This window comes from Chaetodon auriga, chromosome 12, assembly GCF_051107435.1.
Source record: "Chaetodon auriga isolate fChaAug3 chromosome 12, fChaAug3.hap1, whole genome shotgun sequence".
In the NCBI taxonomy this organism is placed as follows: domain Eukaryota; kingdom Metazoa; phylum Chordata; class Actinopteri; order Chaetodontiformes; family Chaetodontidae; genus Chaetodon; species Chaetodon auriga.
In genome coordinates this window covers 4413577-4435025 of record NC_135085.1, presented here as the reverse complement: position 1 = coordinate 4435025, position 21449 = coordinate 4413577, and the positions used below count along the sequence as shown (strand labels likewise).

General features: G+C 41.3%; 2 protein-coding genes across 2 annotated transcripts in view; both read left to right on the top strand.

Annotated features, from left to right (window-relative positions):
* The window catches only part of rab2a (RAB2A, member RAS oncogene family), a 28993-nt gene extending 23380 nt beyond the window's left edge, over positions 1–5613 (top strand). The window contains exon 8 of the mRNA XM_076744622.1: positions 2822–5613. Coding sequence (XP_076600737.1) covers positions 2822–2917 — 96 coding nt within the window. The 3' untranslated portion in view covers positions 2918–5613. The remainder of the gene's footprint in view (positions 1–2821) is intronic.
* A 5232-nt stretch (positions 5614–10845) lies between these two features.
* chd7 (chromodomain helicase DNA binding protein 7) overlaps positions 10846–21449 on the top strand; it is a 77311-nt gene continuing 66707 nt past the window's right edge. The window contains exon 1 of the mRNA XM_076745783.1: positions 10846–11256. The gene's annotated coding sequence lies outside the window, so the exon portion shown is untranslated. The remainder of the gene's footprint in view (positions 11257–21449) is intronic.

The following is a 21449-nucleotide window of genomic DNA, read 5'->3' as shown; positions in this document are numbered from 1 at the left end:
AATCTCTGATTGGTCAACTGGCTGAATGAGCAGTCATTAAGCACATCACAGGACTGATAAATCTGAGATGTGTGGTTCAGTGGTCTGGAACAAGGCTAGGCTAATGTGGCCTTTAGTGTGGAGAACCAGCCCTGTCATGCAGATGTTATCTTCTTAACAAAGCTGTTATCAAGTCATTAATTGTGGTCTAAATTGTGTCAGAGTCCACACAGACCGTCCTCGTGCAGCTTAAAGTTTGGGCCTGTACACACGGCCAAAACATGTGCGAACACGTCCTTGAATTCAAGCAGCCACTGCAGTATGTAAACAGAACCGTGTGTGCGTCCTCTGCCTGTGTTCAAGCCTGTTTTGGAGTGGCGTGGAGATCTGGCCCTTTAGCAACCCAGCCAACAAGTACAAATGTTAGTCACAGAGGGCTGGAGTTAGCCAGCCAGTGAGTGTTTTTGTTATTAGTAAGACGGAGTAAAGGCAGGCCGGCCAAACCACATCAGCTGACTGGCTGCAAGAGAGAGAGAGAGAGAGAGAGAGAGAGAAAGAGAGAGAGGGGGAAGCCCCACTAGAAATGTTGGCAGCCACTCTGAGAAAACACTCACACACACATACTTACACACACACATGGCCTTAGCTCAATAAATGTGATTTAAAGGCATACAGTGTTTCCCAGAGGCACTACTGCTACTGAGTGTAGGAGGGGGAGTTACACTGAGAGGGAGAGAGATAAATATATACAGAGGGAGAGAGCGAGGCTGAGAGTGTGCTTCAGACACAGAGAGAGATGAAACGGAGAGAGAGGGAGCTTCAGATGAGGGGATGAGAGAGGGAGAGAGAGATGAAAGAGCTGTGTCTCTCTACCACCCACCTGCCTGCCTCTCTTTCTCCTCTTTTATATGTGCTTCCCTTTTTTCTCCTTGTGTCCTTCAGTGCTGCTGGTGTTTCCTTTGCCTTTGTACAACACCGCAGCACCTGTTGCTTCCTCTATGAAGGGATCTAATAGGAGCCCATGCAGACGCTGGCCAATGTTAATCTCACCCTTAAAGCAATGACACACCCATTCCTCAGTGTTTTTCATTTAGAGACTGTGATTCCTTTTTTTGTTTGACTGTAGCTGTATTTTTTTGTTGTTGTTGCCGTCATGATAAATGAGTTTGAGTTTTATTGAGTTTCAAAAGTTCAAATCAAACAAGTGACAAAAAAGTAACAGGTAATACACAGGAAGAGGGAAAAAAAGCCCAAAAAGGCCATATTCATTACCACTACCTCAGCAGTCATCTAGTAATCTGTCCATGGCCATATAAGTACAGACCACATGTAAACAACAGAGACCAGACCATAGTACTCCAGTAATTACCCAGTCTCACCGAGGCACTGGTACTGATACTGGCGCAGCATGAAACCCTGATTCCAAAAATGCTGGGATTCTGTGGAAAGACGTAAAGAAAACCTGTGCAATTATTTGTAAATTCTTTTCCCTTCAACCTACATTCAGCTGATGGTGCAAAGACAAGATATTTAAAGTTGAAACAAAGCCACGGGGGGGAGGGCTAGCATGGTGGCTAGCCAGCTAATATGCTTGCACTTGCACTGCCTGCTAACAAATACATGCTGTGTGAGCTATTATTACAATGGTGTCTAATAGACCACGCTGACCGTGTGTTTTATGAATGAGAAAAAAATGGTAAATGACCATGTTTCAGCAGGAACTGAGTATTGAAAATTCTTTTTGTTGTTTAGTAGTTACAGTGGTGTCGAGCTGTGCTCATCTGGAATTTCTCTAGCCATTGAAAACAGTGAAGGAGGTCTTGACGGAGGCCACAGATTAAAGAATCTGAGGGAAAGCTATGTAATAGATTGTAATACAGAAATTAAAAACTAACTTATTTTTAGGGGATTCTTATGTGCAAGTTGACAAGCTAGCAACAGCACTAAAAGCTAGTCTGCTGACACCAGTACCATGTTACTTGTGAGTGGACTCCATGACTCTCATGACTGTAAACATGCCTCTTTATACTGCAGCAGAGAAAGGTTATGTAAACGTGTATGGAGCAACACGGCTAATATGACGGCTTCATCTAGTTTGGACCCCCTTGTCCTGTTTTACCACAAACATCAGCCCTAAATGGTCTGCTCTTCTCATTTTATTAAAGGTCAACAGTGCAAATTGTGGGTCTGACTGGGCCCCAGCTTAAAATGAGATATTTGTGCTTCATGTGGAGGTTGGAACATAGAGAACACCATTATTTATACAAACAAAACACAATTGTCAAACAGGAGCTAGAATCTGTTTTTACACAAATGGACTTCTGCAGTAAAAGTGAATCTATGAAAACACCAATAACCAGCACCAATGACTTTGAGAAAGTTTTTGTCACATTTGATCTGATTTTGAAGGGGAATCAAATAAGAGGTTGCTTATCCTTCCAAACTTAGTTAGGAAGTATTCATTATCACTGGAATAGACTTTGAGCAGTTTGAAATATATAATAATAAATCATCAGCATATAACAAAACTTGCTCATGTAACAATGGGGCTGTATGATGTTGATGCTTGCAAAGAGATCGCAAGCGGTTCAACAGCCACGGCAAAGAGCACTGGAGATGGGGGGGTGCCCTCGCCTGGTAGGCTGAGTCAGAGGGAAATCTCCAGATCTGTAGTCAATAGCTTGTACAGACACCAAAAGGGGAGGTACAAAATAAAGCAGTGAACACTGAAACCATTGAAGCTTCATATTAGACACTCTCTGCTGCCTTACAGTACCTTACAGTTTATACCAAATCTCATTTCTATCTCTTTTTCAACTTCTGTGTTCTTCTTTCCATGCAGGCTAATGGTATTAAGATTGGACCCCAGCATCCTACCACCAACTCTACACTGTCCGGTAGCCAGGGAGGCCAACAGGCTGGAGGAGGCTGCTGCTGAAGCCCCAAAACACACTTCCTCCTCCTACTCCTTCAACCCCAACCCTTCCCTTCCTCCTCCTCCTCCTCCCCACCCTCTCCAACCCTCCCTTGCGTTTCTACAGAATTGTCCAGGCTCACTAACAGTTTGTTAACCTCTCTCTCTACAGTTCCATTCTTTCATCCATCCATCCCTCCCTCTCTGTGTCTTTTTCTCTCTCTGTCAGCCATGTCTTTCCTAAGTCTCCTGACCCCACCTAAGGCCCTAGAGGCTATGTCCCCATAAATCAACCAGACTTCCTGCAGTCTTAGGAGGACAGAGTCAGTTTCACCTGCAGATTTAGCCACCAAATTCTGAAGTTTTGCAGTTGACTTTTCTTTTTCTTTTTTCTTTTTTTTTTTTTTTGTTAGATAAACTGATTTTAATCTTTTTATTTAAAGAAAAAGCACCCATGCTGGAATGCGAAGGATTCTATTCCAGCAGTTCAATTTCCACACTCCTCTTAATTCAGGAGGATGTACCTCAGAATCATAAAAGATTAAAAAAAAAAAAGTATCTTCAGTAACTGTGAGCTGACTTTATCCAAACAGAGGCAGGATTGCAGGTAGAGATTAAACACACTCTTAACAACTGACTCCGGAATAAACCACGTGCTGTGTTGTGTCTACACACACATCAGTACGCTTTTTTTTTTTTTTAAAGGAAAAAAAAAGATGCAGCACGTTGATGGCAGGACATGTTTCTGCATGTCGAGTCAGTTTTCATGCTGTGCCTGTGTGTATAGGGATGATATAGGTGTTCCAGTATGTCACTCTGTAAGGTGTAGGAGGCATTCAAGTCACTCTGTATTTTGTGTCCAGCAAAACAAAGTGCAAATGGTGTTATTTTGTGCTTCCTTTCCCTGTTTTTTTTCATGCTGTTTTGTTCTCTCTCTGTCTGTGTACTTTTTGTTGACTTGCAGATTAGTTGTATTTAATGAACACTACAAACTTTTTTGCTTAAAGTGTTTTAAATTGTCTGGGGAGAGAATAAAAGACCAAACTGTTGAGTGTGAAAATGGATCCTTTTTGGGACAACAGACAAAAAAAAAAAAAAAGCAGTAAAGTTAAAGAAACGTTGAGGGATGTTGAGAGCAGTGACCGCCATTATGAAGTTAAGAAGTAAAAAGAGGAAAATGGATTGAAAATCAAGACTTTTTTTGTTGACTATATTTATCAGGCACATTTCTGTGTATATATGGCTCTTTAGGTTTCTGTAGCTTTTTTTTTTTTTGGCTGTTTAAGGTGAAGCTTGGCATGCTGTTGTGGTGTAGTTTATACCAGGGGCTGGAAAAGAGGCCATTTTGGACTTTCAAACAGCTTTTTAGCATTTTTAATAATTCTCATTTAAACCCAAAGGTACTGAGCCACCCTGTTACATTATGGTCGGCGGTGCCCTTTATTTTAAATGACAAGTATGAATGATAACAGGCTGTTAACAGGACCATGTAGAGGCATTGAAAGTCCCTGGTGGAGAACAGACTCCACTGAAAATGTCAAGGCGTCTCCTTTTTAAGCAAGCTAAGATTTCCACCATGAATTAGCCGGCAGATATATAATGTATACTGTTTAGAGCTTGACTGATGACTGCTGCAATGTTTTGTTTTGTTTTCCTTCAAGATCCCTGATGTAAACAGCACCAATTTACTGTTCTGATCATATTTTAAAGCTTCAGTTATTTCTTCATCCTTCCTTCTCATGCCCCCCCCACCCCCCCTTCCTGTCTTTATAAGACTGTGTGGTAACATTAGCTCTGTACCTGTTTTTAATGCCAAATTATTGTGTTTACCTTTGCTTTGTCAGAGAGAAAAAAAAAAAAAAAGAATCGGCTAAGCCCCTGTAATCTGTCCTCAAATCAGCTGTCTGCCTTAACTCCACCCTCCTGAGAGATTTGGACAGCTGCTAAAATGAATCAGACTGATCCTTTATCTGCAGATTGGCATTTTACCACTAACTAGCTAGTTGACGATGCATTACACATGCATAAATGCACACTTAGAGAAATATGTAAAGTCATAGAGACAGGCCTTGGTGGAATTTTGTGTATGAACTGTGGCATTAGAACTGAATCCAAACCCACATGTTAGCGTTTGTTTCTTCCCGTTCCCTCCATGTGCACACACACTCAGCCTGCATACAGCGTATGTATGCACACATAGATGATGCATACATATATTTCTGTTTATCTAACCTAGCTCTTTTCTCTCCTGGCTAACTGTATAACTGTAGGGAGTTTTTGGGTTTCACAGCAGTGCGAGTGAATCTGTTTTCCTCTGCAGTGTTCTTCTCTTATTTTTCTTTCTTTTTTTTATTTCTAGATATATTCAGACAGTTATTAATCTTATTCTGATGATGATTATTCTTTGTAAAGCAAAATGTAGTGTGTGAGTGAGTGAGCGAGAGTGTGTGTGAGTGTGCGCGTGTGTGCGTGTGTATGTGTGTGTGTGGACCCAGAGGGGGGAGGATCAAGCCAAACCTGACGCATCTATCTATCTATCTATCTATGGATTGATCTATCTATCTTATCTATGTGGCCCTCCTCTCTCGCTCCTCCTGCCTCTCCTCCTCCCCCTCAACGTTATTTGCTGTGTTTGTTATTTGGAAAAAATAAAACTTAAAAAAAAGAAAAAATGAAAATGCTATCACAATAAACTATAATAAAACATTCTAAACTCTAAACATGTCATTTTGATGGTTATGTGGAGATGGAAAAAAAATACAGTGTTTGAAAAAAAAAAAAAAAGGATTTGTATTTTCTGTCTTGTTTTCTGCCCATGCTGACTTTTCACTGTACCAATGAATCAATCATAATGAGTCCACATGCTGTTTTGCTCTATCTGATTTATCCATTAAAGTGAGCGGGGAGCGACTTGCGCGCTCTTGGATCCGTGCCGTTCGACCTTCAGCAGTCATGGAGATTGTATTCCCTGATGAAGGTCAGCGGGACTGAGAGCCTGCTTAATGAATGAAACATTTTTTAACTCATATGTAGTCGGGGAAGGTTTACATGTTCAGGGTATGTGCATGAGCGTTTTAGCAATGCCCAACATGAAGTTCATACGTTTGCAGGAATACGCCATGTTCTTCAGACATCAGTGTTTGTCACTGTGTTAGCTGGGAGGCTATTACAAGCACATGCTAATATGATAGCATGAAGCCAGGGAGCAAGAGCTTCATTCTGTATCACTTTATAATGCAGCATACTTTATACAGTAATTGCTGGCTGTATTAATGATTAATAAATAATTTACTAATGTTTTAAGATCTATAATGAGACATTGATAGGAATAATCTATTAGCCTGGTGTTTATCTCCTCCATCATGTTGTGTGTTTTTTTTAGCTAGCTCAGTAGTTTTTCAGTAAAATCCACTCCATGGACAGTTAACCACTGTCATTCTGAAAACATAACTAAGTGTACCGCCATGCTAGCATGTCTGTGAGGCTGTGCTTCAGAACAGTGGTTCTCTGAGCTACATGCTAACATGCTGATATATTGGCAGGTCCTGCTTACCAAGCATTGTAGTTTAGTTTAACATAAAATTTGCTGATTAGAGCAAAACATGAAGAGGTGAGGCTGGTGGCAATGTCAGTAGTTTTGCAGGTGTTTGTATCATAAAGCAAAGTATGAATGACATTGTACAAATGACATTTTTAACCAGAGGATGGTGCTAAATGAAAGGGTTAAGGGATCACCAAAGTGGTTACAATTCATCCTGAGGGGGAAATGAATGTTTGTACTGAATTTCATGGCAATCCATCCCAGAGTTAGACGGACAACCAACCTTACCATCTATGGAACAGCACTGCTAGTGTGGCTTACAACCTGCTGAGCACTCAACCAGATTTCATTTAGGAACATTTACACCTGCACACTCCTTACTTGCAGCTGACTTGGCTTGAATATTATTATTATTAGTCCTTCAGTAACGCTGTATGAGCATATATAACTGATTTATTGACTGATTTGTGGAATTTTCAAAACCTTTTTCTTATAAATGGCTTATTACTGATAGAATTTATGTCATAAAAGTTCAATCAGTTATTTATTAACCGTTATCAAATGGCATCAGCTGTGATAAACACTTGGTGCCTAATTAGAAAACATTAACAATCATCTTTCTTTCCATGTTATTATTACAGTTAAATTGACATAGAACTGCCTCAGTAGCTCTTCTGCTATAGTTGGGGATTACATGGTCCTTTTTCTTAGCAGACATTTTGACTTGTCACAGATGGAAAGCAAAATTCTACTTAATACCATCACTGATGATGCTGTTTCATGTCAGTGTAACAGTAAGCCATGCCAGCAATCCAGCAGACACAATGGCAGGGTCCTGAAACTGGTGAAGCTAAATAGAGTGCAGTCCTTATTGATATTAAGTTGTGTGGAAATGTCTGCTGTGAAAAAGGAGGATACAATTATAATAAACTGAATTTAATTTGTGATACACACACCATTAAAAATTTGTATTAAAAAACTCAACTGTAAAATAATTTCCAGAAACTGTCCACAGTTACTCCAATGCATAAACTACAGACAAACATGAAGACTACATACATACAGACAACAAACATTTTAAGGAGACTCTTCCTGTTGTAACGTGTAACTGAAATCTAAAGGAATCCATCCCTACCAGCCTGAATCCTGCTCACTGCAAACGTCAGATCAGCACTGATGGAAAAGAGGAGCCTTAATGACAGTGAGTATGACTAAGCAGCGTGTAAACAGTAATGTCCCAGCAATTACTAACCAAACGTGCAGTAATATCTGAGTATATTACATTTAATAGCTCCTTAGGTCAGAGGCAAAATACACACGTGACCCATTTGTTGGTTTTGTCTTTGAAGGCGTTCAGACAGAGCAGCTTCAGTGTGACTGGGTTGAGTTAAGGCCTCTGTCATCTGTCATTGTATATTCCTTCAGATCTCAGGACAGGCTGCAGGAGCACGTGGTGGATTTCCCATGTCCTGCTGTACATCGGATTCAAAACAGGAAAACCTCTCCACAAACAAAGAGAAACTCTATAACTGTGCTAAGTTTTTAGGCTTAGGTCAGTGTGATAAACAGGAAGCCAGGACCTTTTTAGGGAAGATTTTGAGCCTCTGGGAGTTTTTTCCATTGATCACATCAAACATTTTTTTTCAAAAATGACAGGTACAGTGGGAATGAAATGAAAATTGTCATTATAGTCTTGTTAAATGGTGCAAACTTCATACATGAATTGATCGGCCCGCAGTGTACTAATGTGGCTGTTGTCAAAAATGTTCCTCCATCAAATCTGAATTGGACAAAAGCATTGACTAAAACCAGTCATTTTACATACCATCTGTGTCAGTCTTATCCAACATCTGAGCTAATTATCTTGAGCGATTACCAGACCAACCAATCAAAGTTGCAATCACTGAAGAAATGAAAACATGGTCCCGTCAGTGGTAGAAGATTTGATACAGCAATGGAAAAATGCTCCATTACAAGTAAAAGCCCCATATTCAAACAGCTAGTTAGGTAAAGTATAAAAGTATTTTAAAAAAGTATTTCAAAAACATTTTTTTAAGTATAGAAAGATTGTCTCCTTTCGGAGTGTTATATCTTTAATCATATTAACTGATAGAAATTATTGATGTACAATCTTAACTTGTATGCAGCATCTTCATGTAGTAGATCTCCACAGTGGAGCTAACAAGCTAACTACTTCATAAACTGTTGCTTAGATTTAACAGTGCTTCATATTTTTTAAGATGTTTACACGTGTTGTTCGTAAAATGTTAATCTGTAAGTTAGCTAGTAATAACTGTCAAGTATGTGTAAAAAAAAAAAAAAAAAAGTGCAGAAATTCACACTGAAATGTAGTTTAGCAGAAGTACAAGGCAGCATGAATTGAAAATGCTCATGTAAAGTACTTGAGTAAATGTATGCAGCTACTTTCCATCAATGGGTACCAAAAGGAAATATCACCACAGTCAACAATACAGGGCAAATGTTTGATGGGCAGGGACCCAGAATCATTATCAGCTCTATCACTGTCAGCTACTTTTCTGGAAAACCTCCCCTGGAAAACTTTTATTTCTGCACAGCGCTGAGTTGCATGAGGTCCACGACATGGACAAACAGAGCAGGGTGGGTGGAAATTGAGGCATGACTAAGTACATGAACAGCAGACTGAATAACTGTACATTCAAATTAGTTTAAGATCATTTGCTCCCTTGGACACTAATCCTTCCACTGTGTAGCAAACACAGTATATCAAAGGGTGTACGTCACCTAGCAATGAGATTTATATACACAACTAATTTGCATTCATAATTACATTGTACTCACAAACGTACTTTCTGCTGAGGTTATGCTGAAAATAAACGTTTCTTTGAGTGAATAAACCACTGCATTTTGTGTGCCATGCTGGAGCCGCAGGGAGGTGGTGGTCAGGGTGGATGCTGACTGTACAAAGTGCAGGACCGTGACTCCAGGATCCAGGTTCATGTCCAGACTGTGGTCAGGTTTAGGCAACATAGGCACTTTGGTTTAGGTTAGGGAAAGGTCGTGATTTAGGTTAGAAGTTAATAAAAAATCTTGTGTCTCAAGTCATTGCTGACTTTCAGACAAGCATCTTTCCTTAACTTTAACCAAGTGCTGTCAGTGTCTGAAAGAACCACAAAAAGCTGAATAATGCTGTCGGCACTACAATAGACTGAGGTAATTCACCAGCTCCCTGTGGACTCACGGAAGGCTTCACACAACTTTTTTTTCACATATGCAGTAATAGTCCAAAAAAAACCTGGAAACACACTCTCATCTGTAAAACTGGAGGAGAACATTTACTTGCACCAAGTAGACCGTCTGTTCTTAACTTTCTGCCAGTCCATCAAGCTACATACATACAGCACACTTACAGAGATAAGATAAGATAAGATAAGATAAGATAAGATAAGATAAGATAAGATAAGATGAGATAACAAATAACTTTATGAATCCCCCACCAGGGAAATTAGGGCGTTACAGACAGCAAGCAATAGCAGCAAGAAAAAAAAAAAGGAGACATATGAGAGAGTAGAAATTAAAAATAACAAATATATATAAGACGTATAGCTTTTCAATACTGTGGATTCAATACAGAGGCATGTGCCAAATGGTTTTACACTACCGACCTTGTACTCATGTCTCTCAATCAGCACAAAAACATTCAAATAAAGTTTCCGTTTCCCGTTGGCTTGACACTTTTCCTGTTTGCACAATCATGGCAGTGAAGAGTCTCTGACCTGCTGGTCACAGGGTCTGGGAGGTCCTCAGGATAATAAACCATTCAAATCCCCTATAACTGATATTTCATCAGTCATTCTGGTCTCATTCGACTCACGACATAAACTTTTAACAAACTCTTTCACAGTTGATGACCATGCCACTAATACAAACATATAAATATGAGTTTGGGGTCCCTGGCATGTCAAAGAGTGGCAACTTTTGCTTTTGCCCAGCCATAAACACACATACAGATCATCAGTGTTAAAATAGCCATCTACCTCAACATGAGAAATACTACGAACTTAAAGTCTTGTGTCATAGCAATGTGCACCTGAGTGAAGACTAACCCAAACCCACATCAAAAATATTAATTTGTTCATTAATGTATGTATTTAAATAAACAAACAGAACAATTTTACAGCTTATTCATCATGATAAATTAAGAGACATATGTCAGCAAACCATTTTCCCCTCAGCTAAGACCACTGTTCTCGTCATATTGTTCTGTATTCCAAACAGATTTCTGGCTTCTATTGTTTTACCCCATCTTTCCATTAAAACAATTTCAAATAAACAAAAACAAATAAATCTTATTTGGACTCAGTTTTAAACACCAACTCATAGTCCAATTGACGACCATGTGTAACCTTTTTTTTTTTTTTACCATCCCCACATGAGAACCCACCGAGAGCGTCACACGGGCATGACGGGGTCAGTGACCGCGCACGCCGCCTGTTTATCTGTATGAGAGGTCCTCGGGAGCGCGCCCCCCCTGGCCGAGGAAGGTGAGCGAGTGTCTGGAGGGGAGGACTCGGGAGCGCGACCAGCCGAGGGATCGATCGGATTAAACTCGATTTGAGTGAAATTAACACAAAGGAGAGAAGAGCAACGCACACTAGTCGGCGAGGTCGCGGATGCGAGACACGCCGGAGAAATATTTCACGAAAAACAAACTTGAACTTTTTTTCTCTGTTTATTTATATTTGAAACGAAAAAGGACCACGGTGGATTTTTTTTTCAAGCAAGCGGAGATACTAACGAGGAGTTGATTTGATAAAAAGCCCGAAGTGACCGAGCTTGTTGGGTAAGCTAACAAATGCCCCTTTTGAGAGAGTGCGTTTTAAATTGTGTCGAGCACAATTCGGTATGAGTGTGATGGTTTCGTAGTAAACACGAATTCTGAATTAAAAAGGCTCAAGTTATATTCTTTCGTAATAGTAAGTTTTCCATACTTTTTCAACGCAATCGGACTCTTTAATCCGGCGTGCGAGTTGGGTTTTCAGTCTGATGGCCATTTCATTCAGGGCTAACTCACTGGAAAGCTTGGATTCGGGATTGCTGATTTATTCAGCGTTTGTTTTATTCTCTCATTTCAGCAGAAAGTCATTGAAGGTCCATGTAACGTTAGCTGCCATGCCGACATGCTAACAATAGCAAGTTTAGCTTTGCCACCCGCAGCATCGCTCGCACACACACACACACATACACACGCACAACAGTCCCATTAGTTAGTTGAAAAGTGGAAAGAAAATTTCCAGCACAACACGGAGACGCTCTCTGTTTCCGAGTCCGTTTCGACAACTTGTTGAATTTTGTGTAATAGAATATTGACTTAATTCATCTTTTAAGTGTGAGTGTTAGCCCAGTTAGCTAATTGTGTTGAAGCTTCTAGGAGACACGAGGTGGCTCGAGCGTAGAGGTGAGTCACTGGCCGACTGAATGAACGGAGCTCTCTGAGGGAGATTCCCAGCGGAGAATACTTGGCATATATCGCAAAAAACGCTTCGCCTGTGTTGTATTAACATGTTTCCACACAAGAGTATGCATAATAGTTGTATTTCCACACAATGCTTGTGTTTTTTTTCCAATGGGATAGTGTGAAGTGTCCGTAGTAGTCGCTAGTTTTATTGGACGGAAGGGACTGAGCAGTGGAGGAGAGGAGGGGGGGAGCTGCGAGGCCAGGCGGTCATTCCATACAACCGTGTTTTTCACGTTGTTTCCCACACGTTAAACACTGCCAGATGCCCTTAAAAATATACGAAAAATACTCTCATCCCTGTATACAGTTTTAGAGTAGGGAGGAAAGTGTTTATTTCAATAAAAAACGAAATTAGTGAGTCGTTCTCTGGTCCGGAACGACGTGCGAAATACCGCTGATAGGCCAATTAGCCGTGCTAGCTGCTGGAGGTTAGCCCAACGCTAGGACACAGAAGTTCAGCTAGCCTGTTAGCCAGCTCTCATCCCCATTGTGTACTGTTGAAGACCACTTATTGCAGCCCCCCCCTCTCCCTCCCTCGAGCAAGCTACTAACCTGCTCGGGGCGGTTATCAGTCGGTGCATAGCTCGTGGGCAAGGAAATTAACTTTACGCATCTCTCGCCTCACTTTTTGACAAGATTAATAAGCAAAGCGACGCTATGTCTTTTCCGCGTTTTGTCCTTTGCTGTGGGAGCTTGTTGGAGTGTTTCATTGTATCGGGCGACCGAACTTTGGTATTAACCACTGCGGCTACACTTGTTACTCGATCTGAAGGAGAGAAAACGCAGCTCAAAACACCTGCCGGTGTCCTTGCACTTATCGCCACTTACAGTAACACATCTTTATGACATGCACAAACGGTGGCGTCTTTTCTGTCTGTACAGTCTGGCTTTGTTGCGTGTGTTTCTTGTGCTATCATGCCCTCTTTCCTCATTACGCGTTCTGTAATCGGTCAACTTGCATAATGGTCACCCTACTGCTGTCACGCAACTTTGGCTGCGCTGTTTCTGGAAAAAAAAAAAAAAAAAAAGAAAAGAAAAGAAAACCTGTGCGTTGCATCTCCAGCACACCTAAGCGCTGCTTTTCCTTCTCACATGGTGGTTTTATTTAGTCTAATACACTGAGTGTACATGTGCTGGTTGGTTATTTTCCTTCTTCTGTCTGCCATGGAGCCAGGAGCTGCTACCCCCACCACCTTGTGTTTGTGAGCCAAGATGGCAGCTCGTCATGTTTAGCGGGCCACAGAGGGAGAGATAAGAGGCCCCGACCACACACACATATGCGCACAGCACACAACAGATGTTCAGTAGTATTTGGTCTCTCTCCCGTTTGTCTTCCTCTGTCTCTTCTTGTGGTTAAAGTTGAGGCACTTCTCCCCACTTCAGCCACAAGGCTTCCTTGGTTTGGTAGAGAGGCAGTTGGTCTGTACTAAGCTGGAGCTTGGGCACAGAGTTAACCCCCCCCCCCCAATTTGAACTGCATCTAGTGACAACACTGACCAACCCTTTGAACATTGTGTAGTGTGTAGTTGGCTTAATCCGGGCAGATTAATGGTAGTTTTATTCTTTTTAGGAGTGGAAGTTGTGTTGGTGACCTTGGAGTTGCTTGTCTTAACTTCGGCCATACCACAGGGCATTGAGAAACTGGTGCAAAACAGTTTTGGAAACAGAGTGTCTCAGTAGTTGGAGGAACAATCACTTTACCTTAAATTATTGCTTGGGTGTAATTTGTTAGGCTCATTTAACTACAGAAAACAAACTCTGGTGCCTTGTTCCATCTTTGAAAATATTACAAAAATTTAGTTTATCCTGTGTTCTATGCACCACGAAGCCTAAAATATATAGATTTTTTGCTATGCTCAGAATTTCCTTATTTCCAGTTTTCAATCCAGTCCCCGGATGTGGCCTCACCCACAGCCAGGGAAATCCCTGCCACCTTACAGTGGGGGTAAGATACGGGGATGCACTACAAGTAGGAAAGTGACTCATTCTCTGTGAAACACAAAATTAAAATTTGCCAGTTAACTGAGAATTCTGTGATTTCCAGTGTAATACTCATTCGCTGATCCTTGTTCTCCTCTTGTAAACCCCCATTTTATTATCCGAACACGTTCACACTAACATTTATGACCACTAAGATTTAAGCGTGAACTGTTTGCCACGGCCTTGTTCATTCAGCCAGTTGAGCTTTTGAAAGAATGAAAGAGACATTTTGGTAGGGACAGGTGTCCATCAGTGTGTCATGTTTTTGAATAAGCTGTTCCCTGGTGTTTTGACCTATGAATCACTGGCGTAATCAACTTTGTTTGTGTGAACATTTCACTCATAAAATGACACCTTCTGTTGACCTAATAACAAACACTCATGGAGTGTTTGTTAAAAGTGTCTGTTTTCATATTGGTTCACGATAGCTCAGAGCTTAATAGCTGAATGTAAAGAGTAAACAAAAGTGCCAGATGTGGATTCCAAAAGCAAAATATACATGTGTGTGTGTCTGTTTGTGCGAGAGGAAGGACCAGGAATCAGTGGTGCCCCTAATGGTATGCAGAGCACCAGAACTTGAAACTGACAGTACTGATACTACTCTGCTTGTGAAAATGGCCATCAGTAATCGTTGTTCATCCCATCTGAGTTTACTCTTTGCTGGGTGTTATTCACCGGTGTCCTTTGCTGGTTATCTTTTGTACATATTCAAACACACACTGAATGAAACTTTAGAAAGTCATTTCCCCCCTCCCCAGTTAGCTTGTGCCTTGTGCTGTTTTCATTGACAAAAATCCTTATCAGTCCAGCCCGCTGACTGGTTTAGTCTCAGGTCAAGTCTACTACTTCAGAGAAGAGTGTAATTCATCAGACTATTAATTTGGGAGACTTCTCTTTCTCCCTCATATCTTCTCAATCTGAATAAAATTACTCTTTCACTTATTAAATTATCAGTTCACATTTTCACAAAACCAGTCACATTAAAAACAGTTAAATGTTTATGCTAATGTTGATTATTCCGAAGGAAAGCTGTGGGCTTGTGAATGGGCTGTTATTTTTTTCTCCTGAGGCTGATGGAAAGTTCATATTAAAAGCACATTTTCACTTTTAACTCGACTGTGTTGACATGAACAACAAAAAGGAACGGCTTCAGCACCTCAGTCATAATTTAACTGAACAATAGCGTTAAACTGTAGGGAAATGTTCCAAAACCTCCTTAAATCTCAGTTTTACAGTTAGTTTTCAGTCAATTGCTAAAAGTCTTTTGCAACATTGTTTTTCATTTTAACAAAAAACTGTACAGTGAAAGATGAGCAGCAGCTTTGGGTTACCACTTCTTAGGCATCCACAAAACTTTCTTTCATGCTGTGCTACATTTAGTGGCTGATTCTTAGAAGGCTCTACACAGTTGATAAATCTGTAGCTATTTTAGTTTTTATATTATACAAAGTTGTTTGGCTGGCAGCAGGTTCCATGACTTAATTGTTATGTTAATGTTTATTGACTTTGGGAAAATCTAAAACATGGCTGGTGGAAAGTGGTCTATGGGTGGTACAGATATAGAATTTGTGTATTTGGGAGGAATTGTTGCATTATATTTATGTCACTGCAGATTTTACCAGCTGGACTTTCCTGAAGGCTTTCCACCCTGCAGTAATTTTTCAGTTCAGATATCTGACATTAAAAGTAATTAAAAACATTCCCTCGTCACTGGGGAAGAACGTGTGTTTTGATACTGACCACCAGGCTTAAAGACTAATATTGAACTGACATATTGTTCCCTATGTAGGGTATATAGCACCTGATGCTGCAGTGCTCCTATTGGACTTGTGAGTGTTGAAAGCCCGGTGTTGGGTATCTGAGCCAGAGCACTGGTGTTTGTTGGGGTGGCCATTTTGTCTCCTGTCATCATGTGTCGTGGATGGCAGCCCTGTTAGCAGAGATGAGAAGTGGTGCTGTTGTTTGTCTCCATCTCTTTCATCTTGCCATCTAGCACTCCACCTCCACCCCTCACCCACCCATCCACCCACCCCTCCTCTCTGCCCATGCGTGAGCTCCCTCCTCTTTTTTCTACCCTTCTCTAACCATTTCCATCTCTTTCTCTCTCTTTCTCCTTCTTTCCCTCTCCCTCCCCTCCCTTTAGTCCTCTCATTTCCAGCCAAAAGGTTAGCGGGGGTCTTTAGCACCGTGGTGACATTCAATACTGAGTGTCATCACTGTTTCTCTCGCTCTCTCTCATCCCTCCCTCTCACCTGTCTCTCCCTCTGCCCCCTCCTCCGCCTCCACACTCGCCTCCCCCATCCCCCATCCTCCTCCTGCAGCGAGGGCCTTCTGGACCAAGTGCTGTGCCTAGAAGAGAGGCTGGCGTTAATACAGCTCTCAAGTGTTTGTGTGTGGGCTGTATGTGTTTTCTGTGTGTGTGATAGAGGAGACGGCCTGTCAAGTACATCTCTGACCCATATGTGTGCATGCCTTTTAATTTACCCTTGACCTCCTCCTGGCGTTGATGTGTGGCATATCCCGTTTTCTGTCTTCATTGTTCAACTCTCATACACCATCAAACCATTCTGATGCTGAGAAACAAATAAGCAAAGCTAAAACTGCGGACACTCTGCTGGAAATATGTGGGAGTTTTGTGTCATCAGCTGCTGATGAATCCCATCGCTGAAAAGTGGTGCCATGAAAATCTCATCAGTTTTCTGGAGCACATTGTGGTTTAATGGCACTGTCGTGGCATGTATGCATCCTTCCACCTCTCCTCATTTCTATCACCATTTCTCTCCTTGGCTGATGAAAGGTTAAGTGCTGCTTGCTTTTGGAATCAACATCCAGTTAGGTGGATGGAGATGGATATAAGGCCAGAGAGGGGGGAGATGTCTTTTAAAGGAATAATGCTAACCACATGCAAGCGAAGATGTATCCATCGTTCTGGAAATGTCCAGTAAACGTGTTCCAAATCCACCTCTTCTTAAATGATACTACTCCTCGTTTTATACATTGATAGCTAATGTAGGTCATTATTTATTGTGCTCGAATGACCCAAAATCATTCTGTCAAAAAATGTAACTCGTAACTCGTTGTAAATAGAACGGTTAGGAGATACTGAGCTGTATTCAAACCCACAACGGAAGCACTTCTCTCTGGACTCTGGAAAAAGGTGTGTGCGTGTGTGTCTCATAGGAGATGTTACCCCACAGCTATATAGGAAGGACTCTGGAAGTTAATTGGTTGTTAGCAGGCAAGCAGGCGGGGCAGGGAGGGGAACCAGCCAATCTCTGGGGACACAGTCGAGACTTGCCCGTCCCATTGGTTTAAAAGGGCATGTCAATAGGAGTAATTGATTAGGGTGGTGTGGGGTAATCTTGGTCTATACTTAGTGTGTGTGCCTTCTTGCATAAAAGGATAGTTCGGTGGTTTCAGTATTGTGGGAAATTGACCATGAAAACCTATTCTTTGGAAGCTCATACGTTACTCATAGTTGATCTGAAATAAAAATCCAGACTGAGAATGAGAAAAGTACTGCTTGTGATGTTCTTGTTGCTCAGAATTGTTTCCAAAGCTTCATCTTACCTTCTCTGCACAGGGATGACAAATCTCTAAACCAGCTCAGAACAAATCCTGTAGTTTTTGAAAAGTCTTTTGAAAACCCTCCGAACAGGAGTTGCAGGGGATTCCCCAAAGCCAGTAACAATGGTAGTGTGCCACTGCGATAATTTATTTGCATCACTGAGCAACAGTTTCCCCCTCACCTGCAGTGGTTTGATTTCACTGAGGTTCACACCCTCCACATTGAAGGTCTGAAAATTCCAACACCATTATTGAAACGTTCACATGGAAAAAAAGAGCAGCTACGAAATCAGACAGATGTTAGCAGTTGCTGCCAGCGAGCCACGCAATCTGAGGTAGACATGACCACTATTCATTGCGGTAGAAGCTGTAGTCCAGTCGTAATACTCCAGTGCCAGTCAGACAACCATATCAAGAAGGGTTAAACCTTCAGTGGTTGTCACCCTAAAGGTTTGGTCTGACCTGACCTGAGCTTAGGGCTGGGTACTGAACGTTGATACTTTTTTGGCACCCACTAAATTGCTGTATTATCGAGAATGAAAAAATGCCTTGTATTTCTTTATTGTATTTCTTGTATTTTTTTTTTACTGCCACCTGCTTTTCTGCCCATATAATTAAGTGCTGCTTGTTAGCTAGCCAGCACAGCTGACCTGTATCTTCTCATCAGTAAGTCTGTTCATCACATCATCCACTGGCGCATCCTCTCATTGCCTGTGTGGATGGATAACCTGGAGCCGAGGCAGAGAGCATTTGACAGCAAACACTGTATTGCTTACAGACCCAACAGGTAAAGGGAGAGAAATGCACCTGATGTTGACAGGATGGATGATCGTCAGACCTGGATAGCTGCTCTGTCATACAGAGGAAGTAAGGGAAAATAGGGGTCTCACTCTGCTGCTATTTCCCATTACCAGAAACCTGAGGTTGGATGAGGCAGACTAGATGCTACAATGGCGTATTGCTGTCCTCTAGTGTTTATTAAATTTCCTTTTGATAGTTATTTATATTTTTGATATAGTCCAATATTGCACAGATATTCTTGTTTCTTTATTCAGTTATTTGTCCCATTATCCAGTCTGAATAAAGTGCGCAGCTACTCCCATTTCTTTGAACCACTTCCTCCGTTGTAGTGAACAATTCTACTGTAATGTGTAATGCAATTTTCTTTTTGTAAAAACAGATTTTCTTAAATTGGTATAGATAAAAGTATAATTGAGGAACTGATATTGAAGTCAAGTTATTGGTACTGGTATCGAAACCTTTTGAGTGATACCCGACCCTACCTGAGCTGAATGTGGATTGCACACTACAGCCATCTTACAAACAAGTTAAATGTAGGTTGAACACATCTCTTGTATCGTTAAAATTGAATATAAAGATAAAGTGTGCAGCTCAGATCAGAAACCTGTTCAGTATCCTGCCCACAGCAAATGTGTCTGTACTGTATAATACTCGTAAGAATGAGTGTGAAAGGCCTTATTATTGTTGAAAAAGTTTTGGTACCAATATCTTGACTTTGATTCTGGGTCCTGAGTGATATTTTTTTTCTTTTCTGAGAAGAGAGTGCCTGCCTACGAATGTTAGGCAAAACCATCGTCAGAACAATCAGTTAGTTTGCAAAGTGTTGCCATCTGTTTGTATTTACATTTTACTCACCGTTCCTGCTTTTATGTTGTGATAAGGGTTGTATAAATAACTGTCAAAAGGGTCATTAGTAACTAACAGTATGGCAGCAATATGCCATTGTAGCATCAAGTCTGCCTAATCCAAGGAAGTAGTGACTGACAATGACTGATTGGGTTACAATGTGGTATTGGGAAATAGAGGCTGAGTGAGACTGATGGGCAAATACAGGTTAGCTGCAATGGCAAGCTAACAAACGGCACAAAATTTACATAGTTATCTGTGCAGATAAGCAGCTGGCGGTAAACCAAAAAAAAAAAAAAAGTAAGGCTATATCTTGGTGTAACAGTGTTTCTCCTGCAAGCCTCTACAATGTGCAAAGTAACATTAAAAAGCTAATTACCAGGATTATTAACATTAGATCTTGGTGCAAGCATGTTGCATTGCTTATCAACGATGAGATTTACGCCTTAGTGGTCAAAATTTGGTTCTGAATGAAGTCATTTTTGATACTCATTAGTATCAAGTTCTGGACCCAGCTGTAGCAGTGAGCCAGTATATCTTGCATATATCTCGTGATTTGATCAGTCCTTTAGGGCTGTCAAAAATGACGTTCGATTATTTCTTCTAAAATCACATGCTTCTTGTTTTTGCAAGTAATGTGATCATAGTGGAGCACAAACGCGACAGAAACAAACTACAACTCACCAAAATCTTCTTGGTTTATCTTTCACTGTTCCAACAATCACCACCAACTCTGGTTTGGTGGAAATAAGGTCTTAATTTACTTATTTTCAGCTGACATTATGACAGCAGAAACTTAAATATGTCAGAGTTCAACAGATTTTCCCAGCCAAAAAAAAAGGAACTGATTTTGTGAGTCCTCTCTGTACATTCGAGGCAATATGGATTTTCACAGTGGAATGTCTGGATTCTTTTTACAAGTCAAATTTCGACAGTACTCGTCCTTTCAATCCACGTGATTGTAAATACGTTTTCAGGCCATAACTATTTAGTGAGCTCTTTAGTACAAGAGTTGAGCAGACCAATCCACTAATCACAAGGGAACAGTGTATTTTTCTGAAGCATTTTGCAGCTATTTCAATGGCAATAAATCCTGTCTATCCATCATATGCTACTGTTCACAAGTTAAAGGGAGAGGCTGGAGCAAGTTGTGTATGTGTTAGCTTGTAAAGACACTGCAGTGTTGTCACTGTTCGAGCCCATCAGATGCTTTGTTCATGAGAGCTTTTCACCGTGAACACAGACTCATCCTCATCATCAGCAATACACGTCCCTGTCTTGGTAGCCTTTGTAATAATGAAGTTGTAGCCAAAAGAGAACATGGAATAAGATTTGTTCCAATTTACCACTATATTGAACACAATCCTGCATCAAAACAAACAACGCCAGTACTGTTTGTCATCCAGTATGAGACAGTGTGGATAGATTTTCCATGCTGGTATGCCAGAATATAAACTGGTGTAGTCTTTGTTCTGACCTTGAATCTGAAAGGTTTAGGGCCAACCATTTCTGAAAGGTTCCCATCAGTGAGGAAAACTTTTGCTCGTTAAAAATAGAAATAACAATTCAGAGAATTCACACAATGACTGACAGTGTAAAAATACATTTAGTCTCTTTTCTGTACTTCCCTGTTTCCTATCCCTCCCTCGTACTCTCAATGTCGTCGTCATCACACACACACACCTGCACCCCTCACCTTTTTAACGCACAGATGCAAGTGATTTTCAACAACTAGACAGTCAGTTTCAGAGACCCTATAACAGGTTCTTTAGCTCAGTGAGCACATGCATACGCGCACACACACACACTCTGCACTAGCAGGTTCCTTGGCCACCCCCTGTGGCCTACTTCTCTCCCTCTCTTCCTCTCTCTCAGCCGGCCTCTGTGTCCTCTGGGATCAGACTGGGAGCCGGCCAGTGGTTTTTCCTACCGCATGGTAAAGGAGGGAACAGATTGGATAAACACAACCCTTTCCTGCTGACCCACCCCTCCCTGAAACACACATGCACTCACCCGACATCCAAGCACGCACACACACACACACACTGTCCATTAACGAAGCAGCCGTGCGTAAAATAACCAGATTTTCTCGAGCTTCACTGCTTCTCTCTTTCTCCCCCCGCCCCCTTCTCTCTTCCTTCCTTCCGGGCCTCAAATCCCAGCCCCAAACACACGGCCCTGCATCCCCTCACTTGAGCGTAATTACACACACAGCTAGCCAGCTCCTGCGTGCTGTCCTCCATTTGGGAACAAAGGTATAAATTATAGTGGCTTAGATCCTTGTGGTAATGGGAGGTGGGTGGGTGCACACGTGTTCTGAAGAG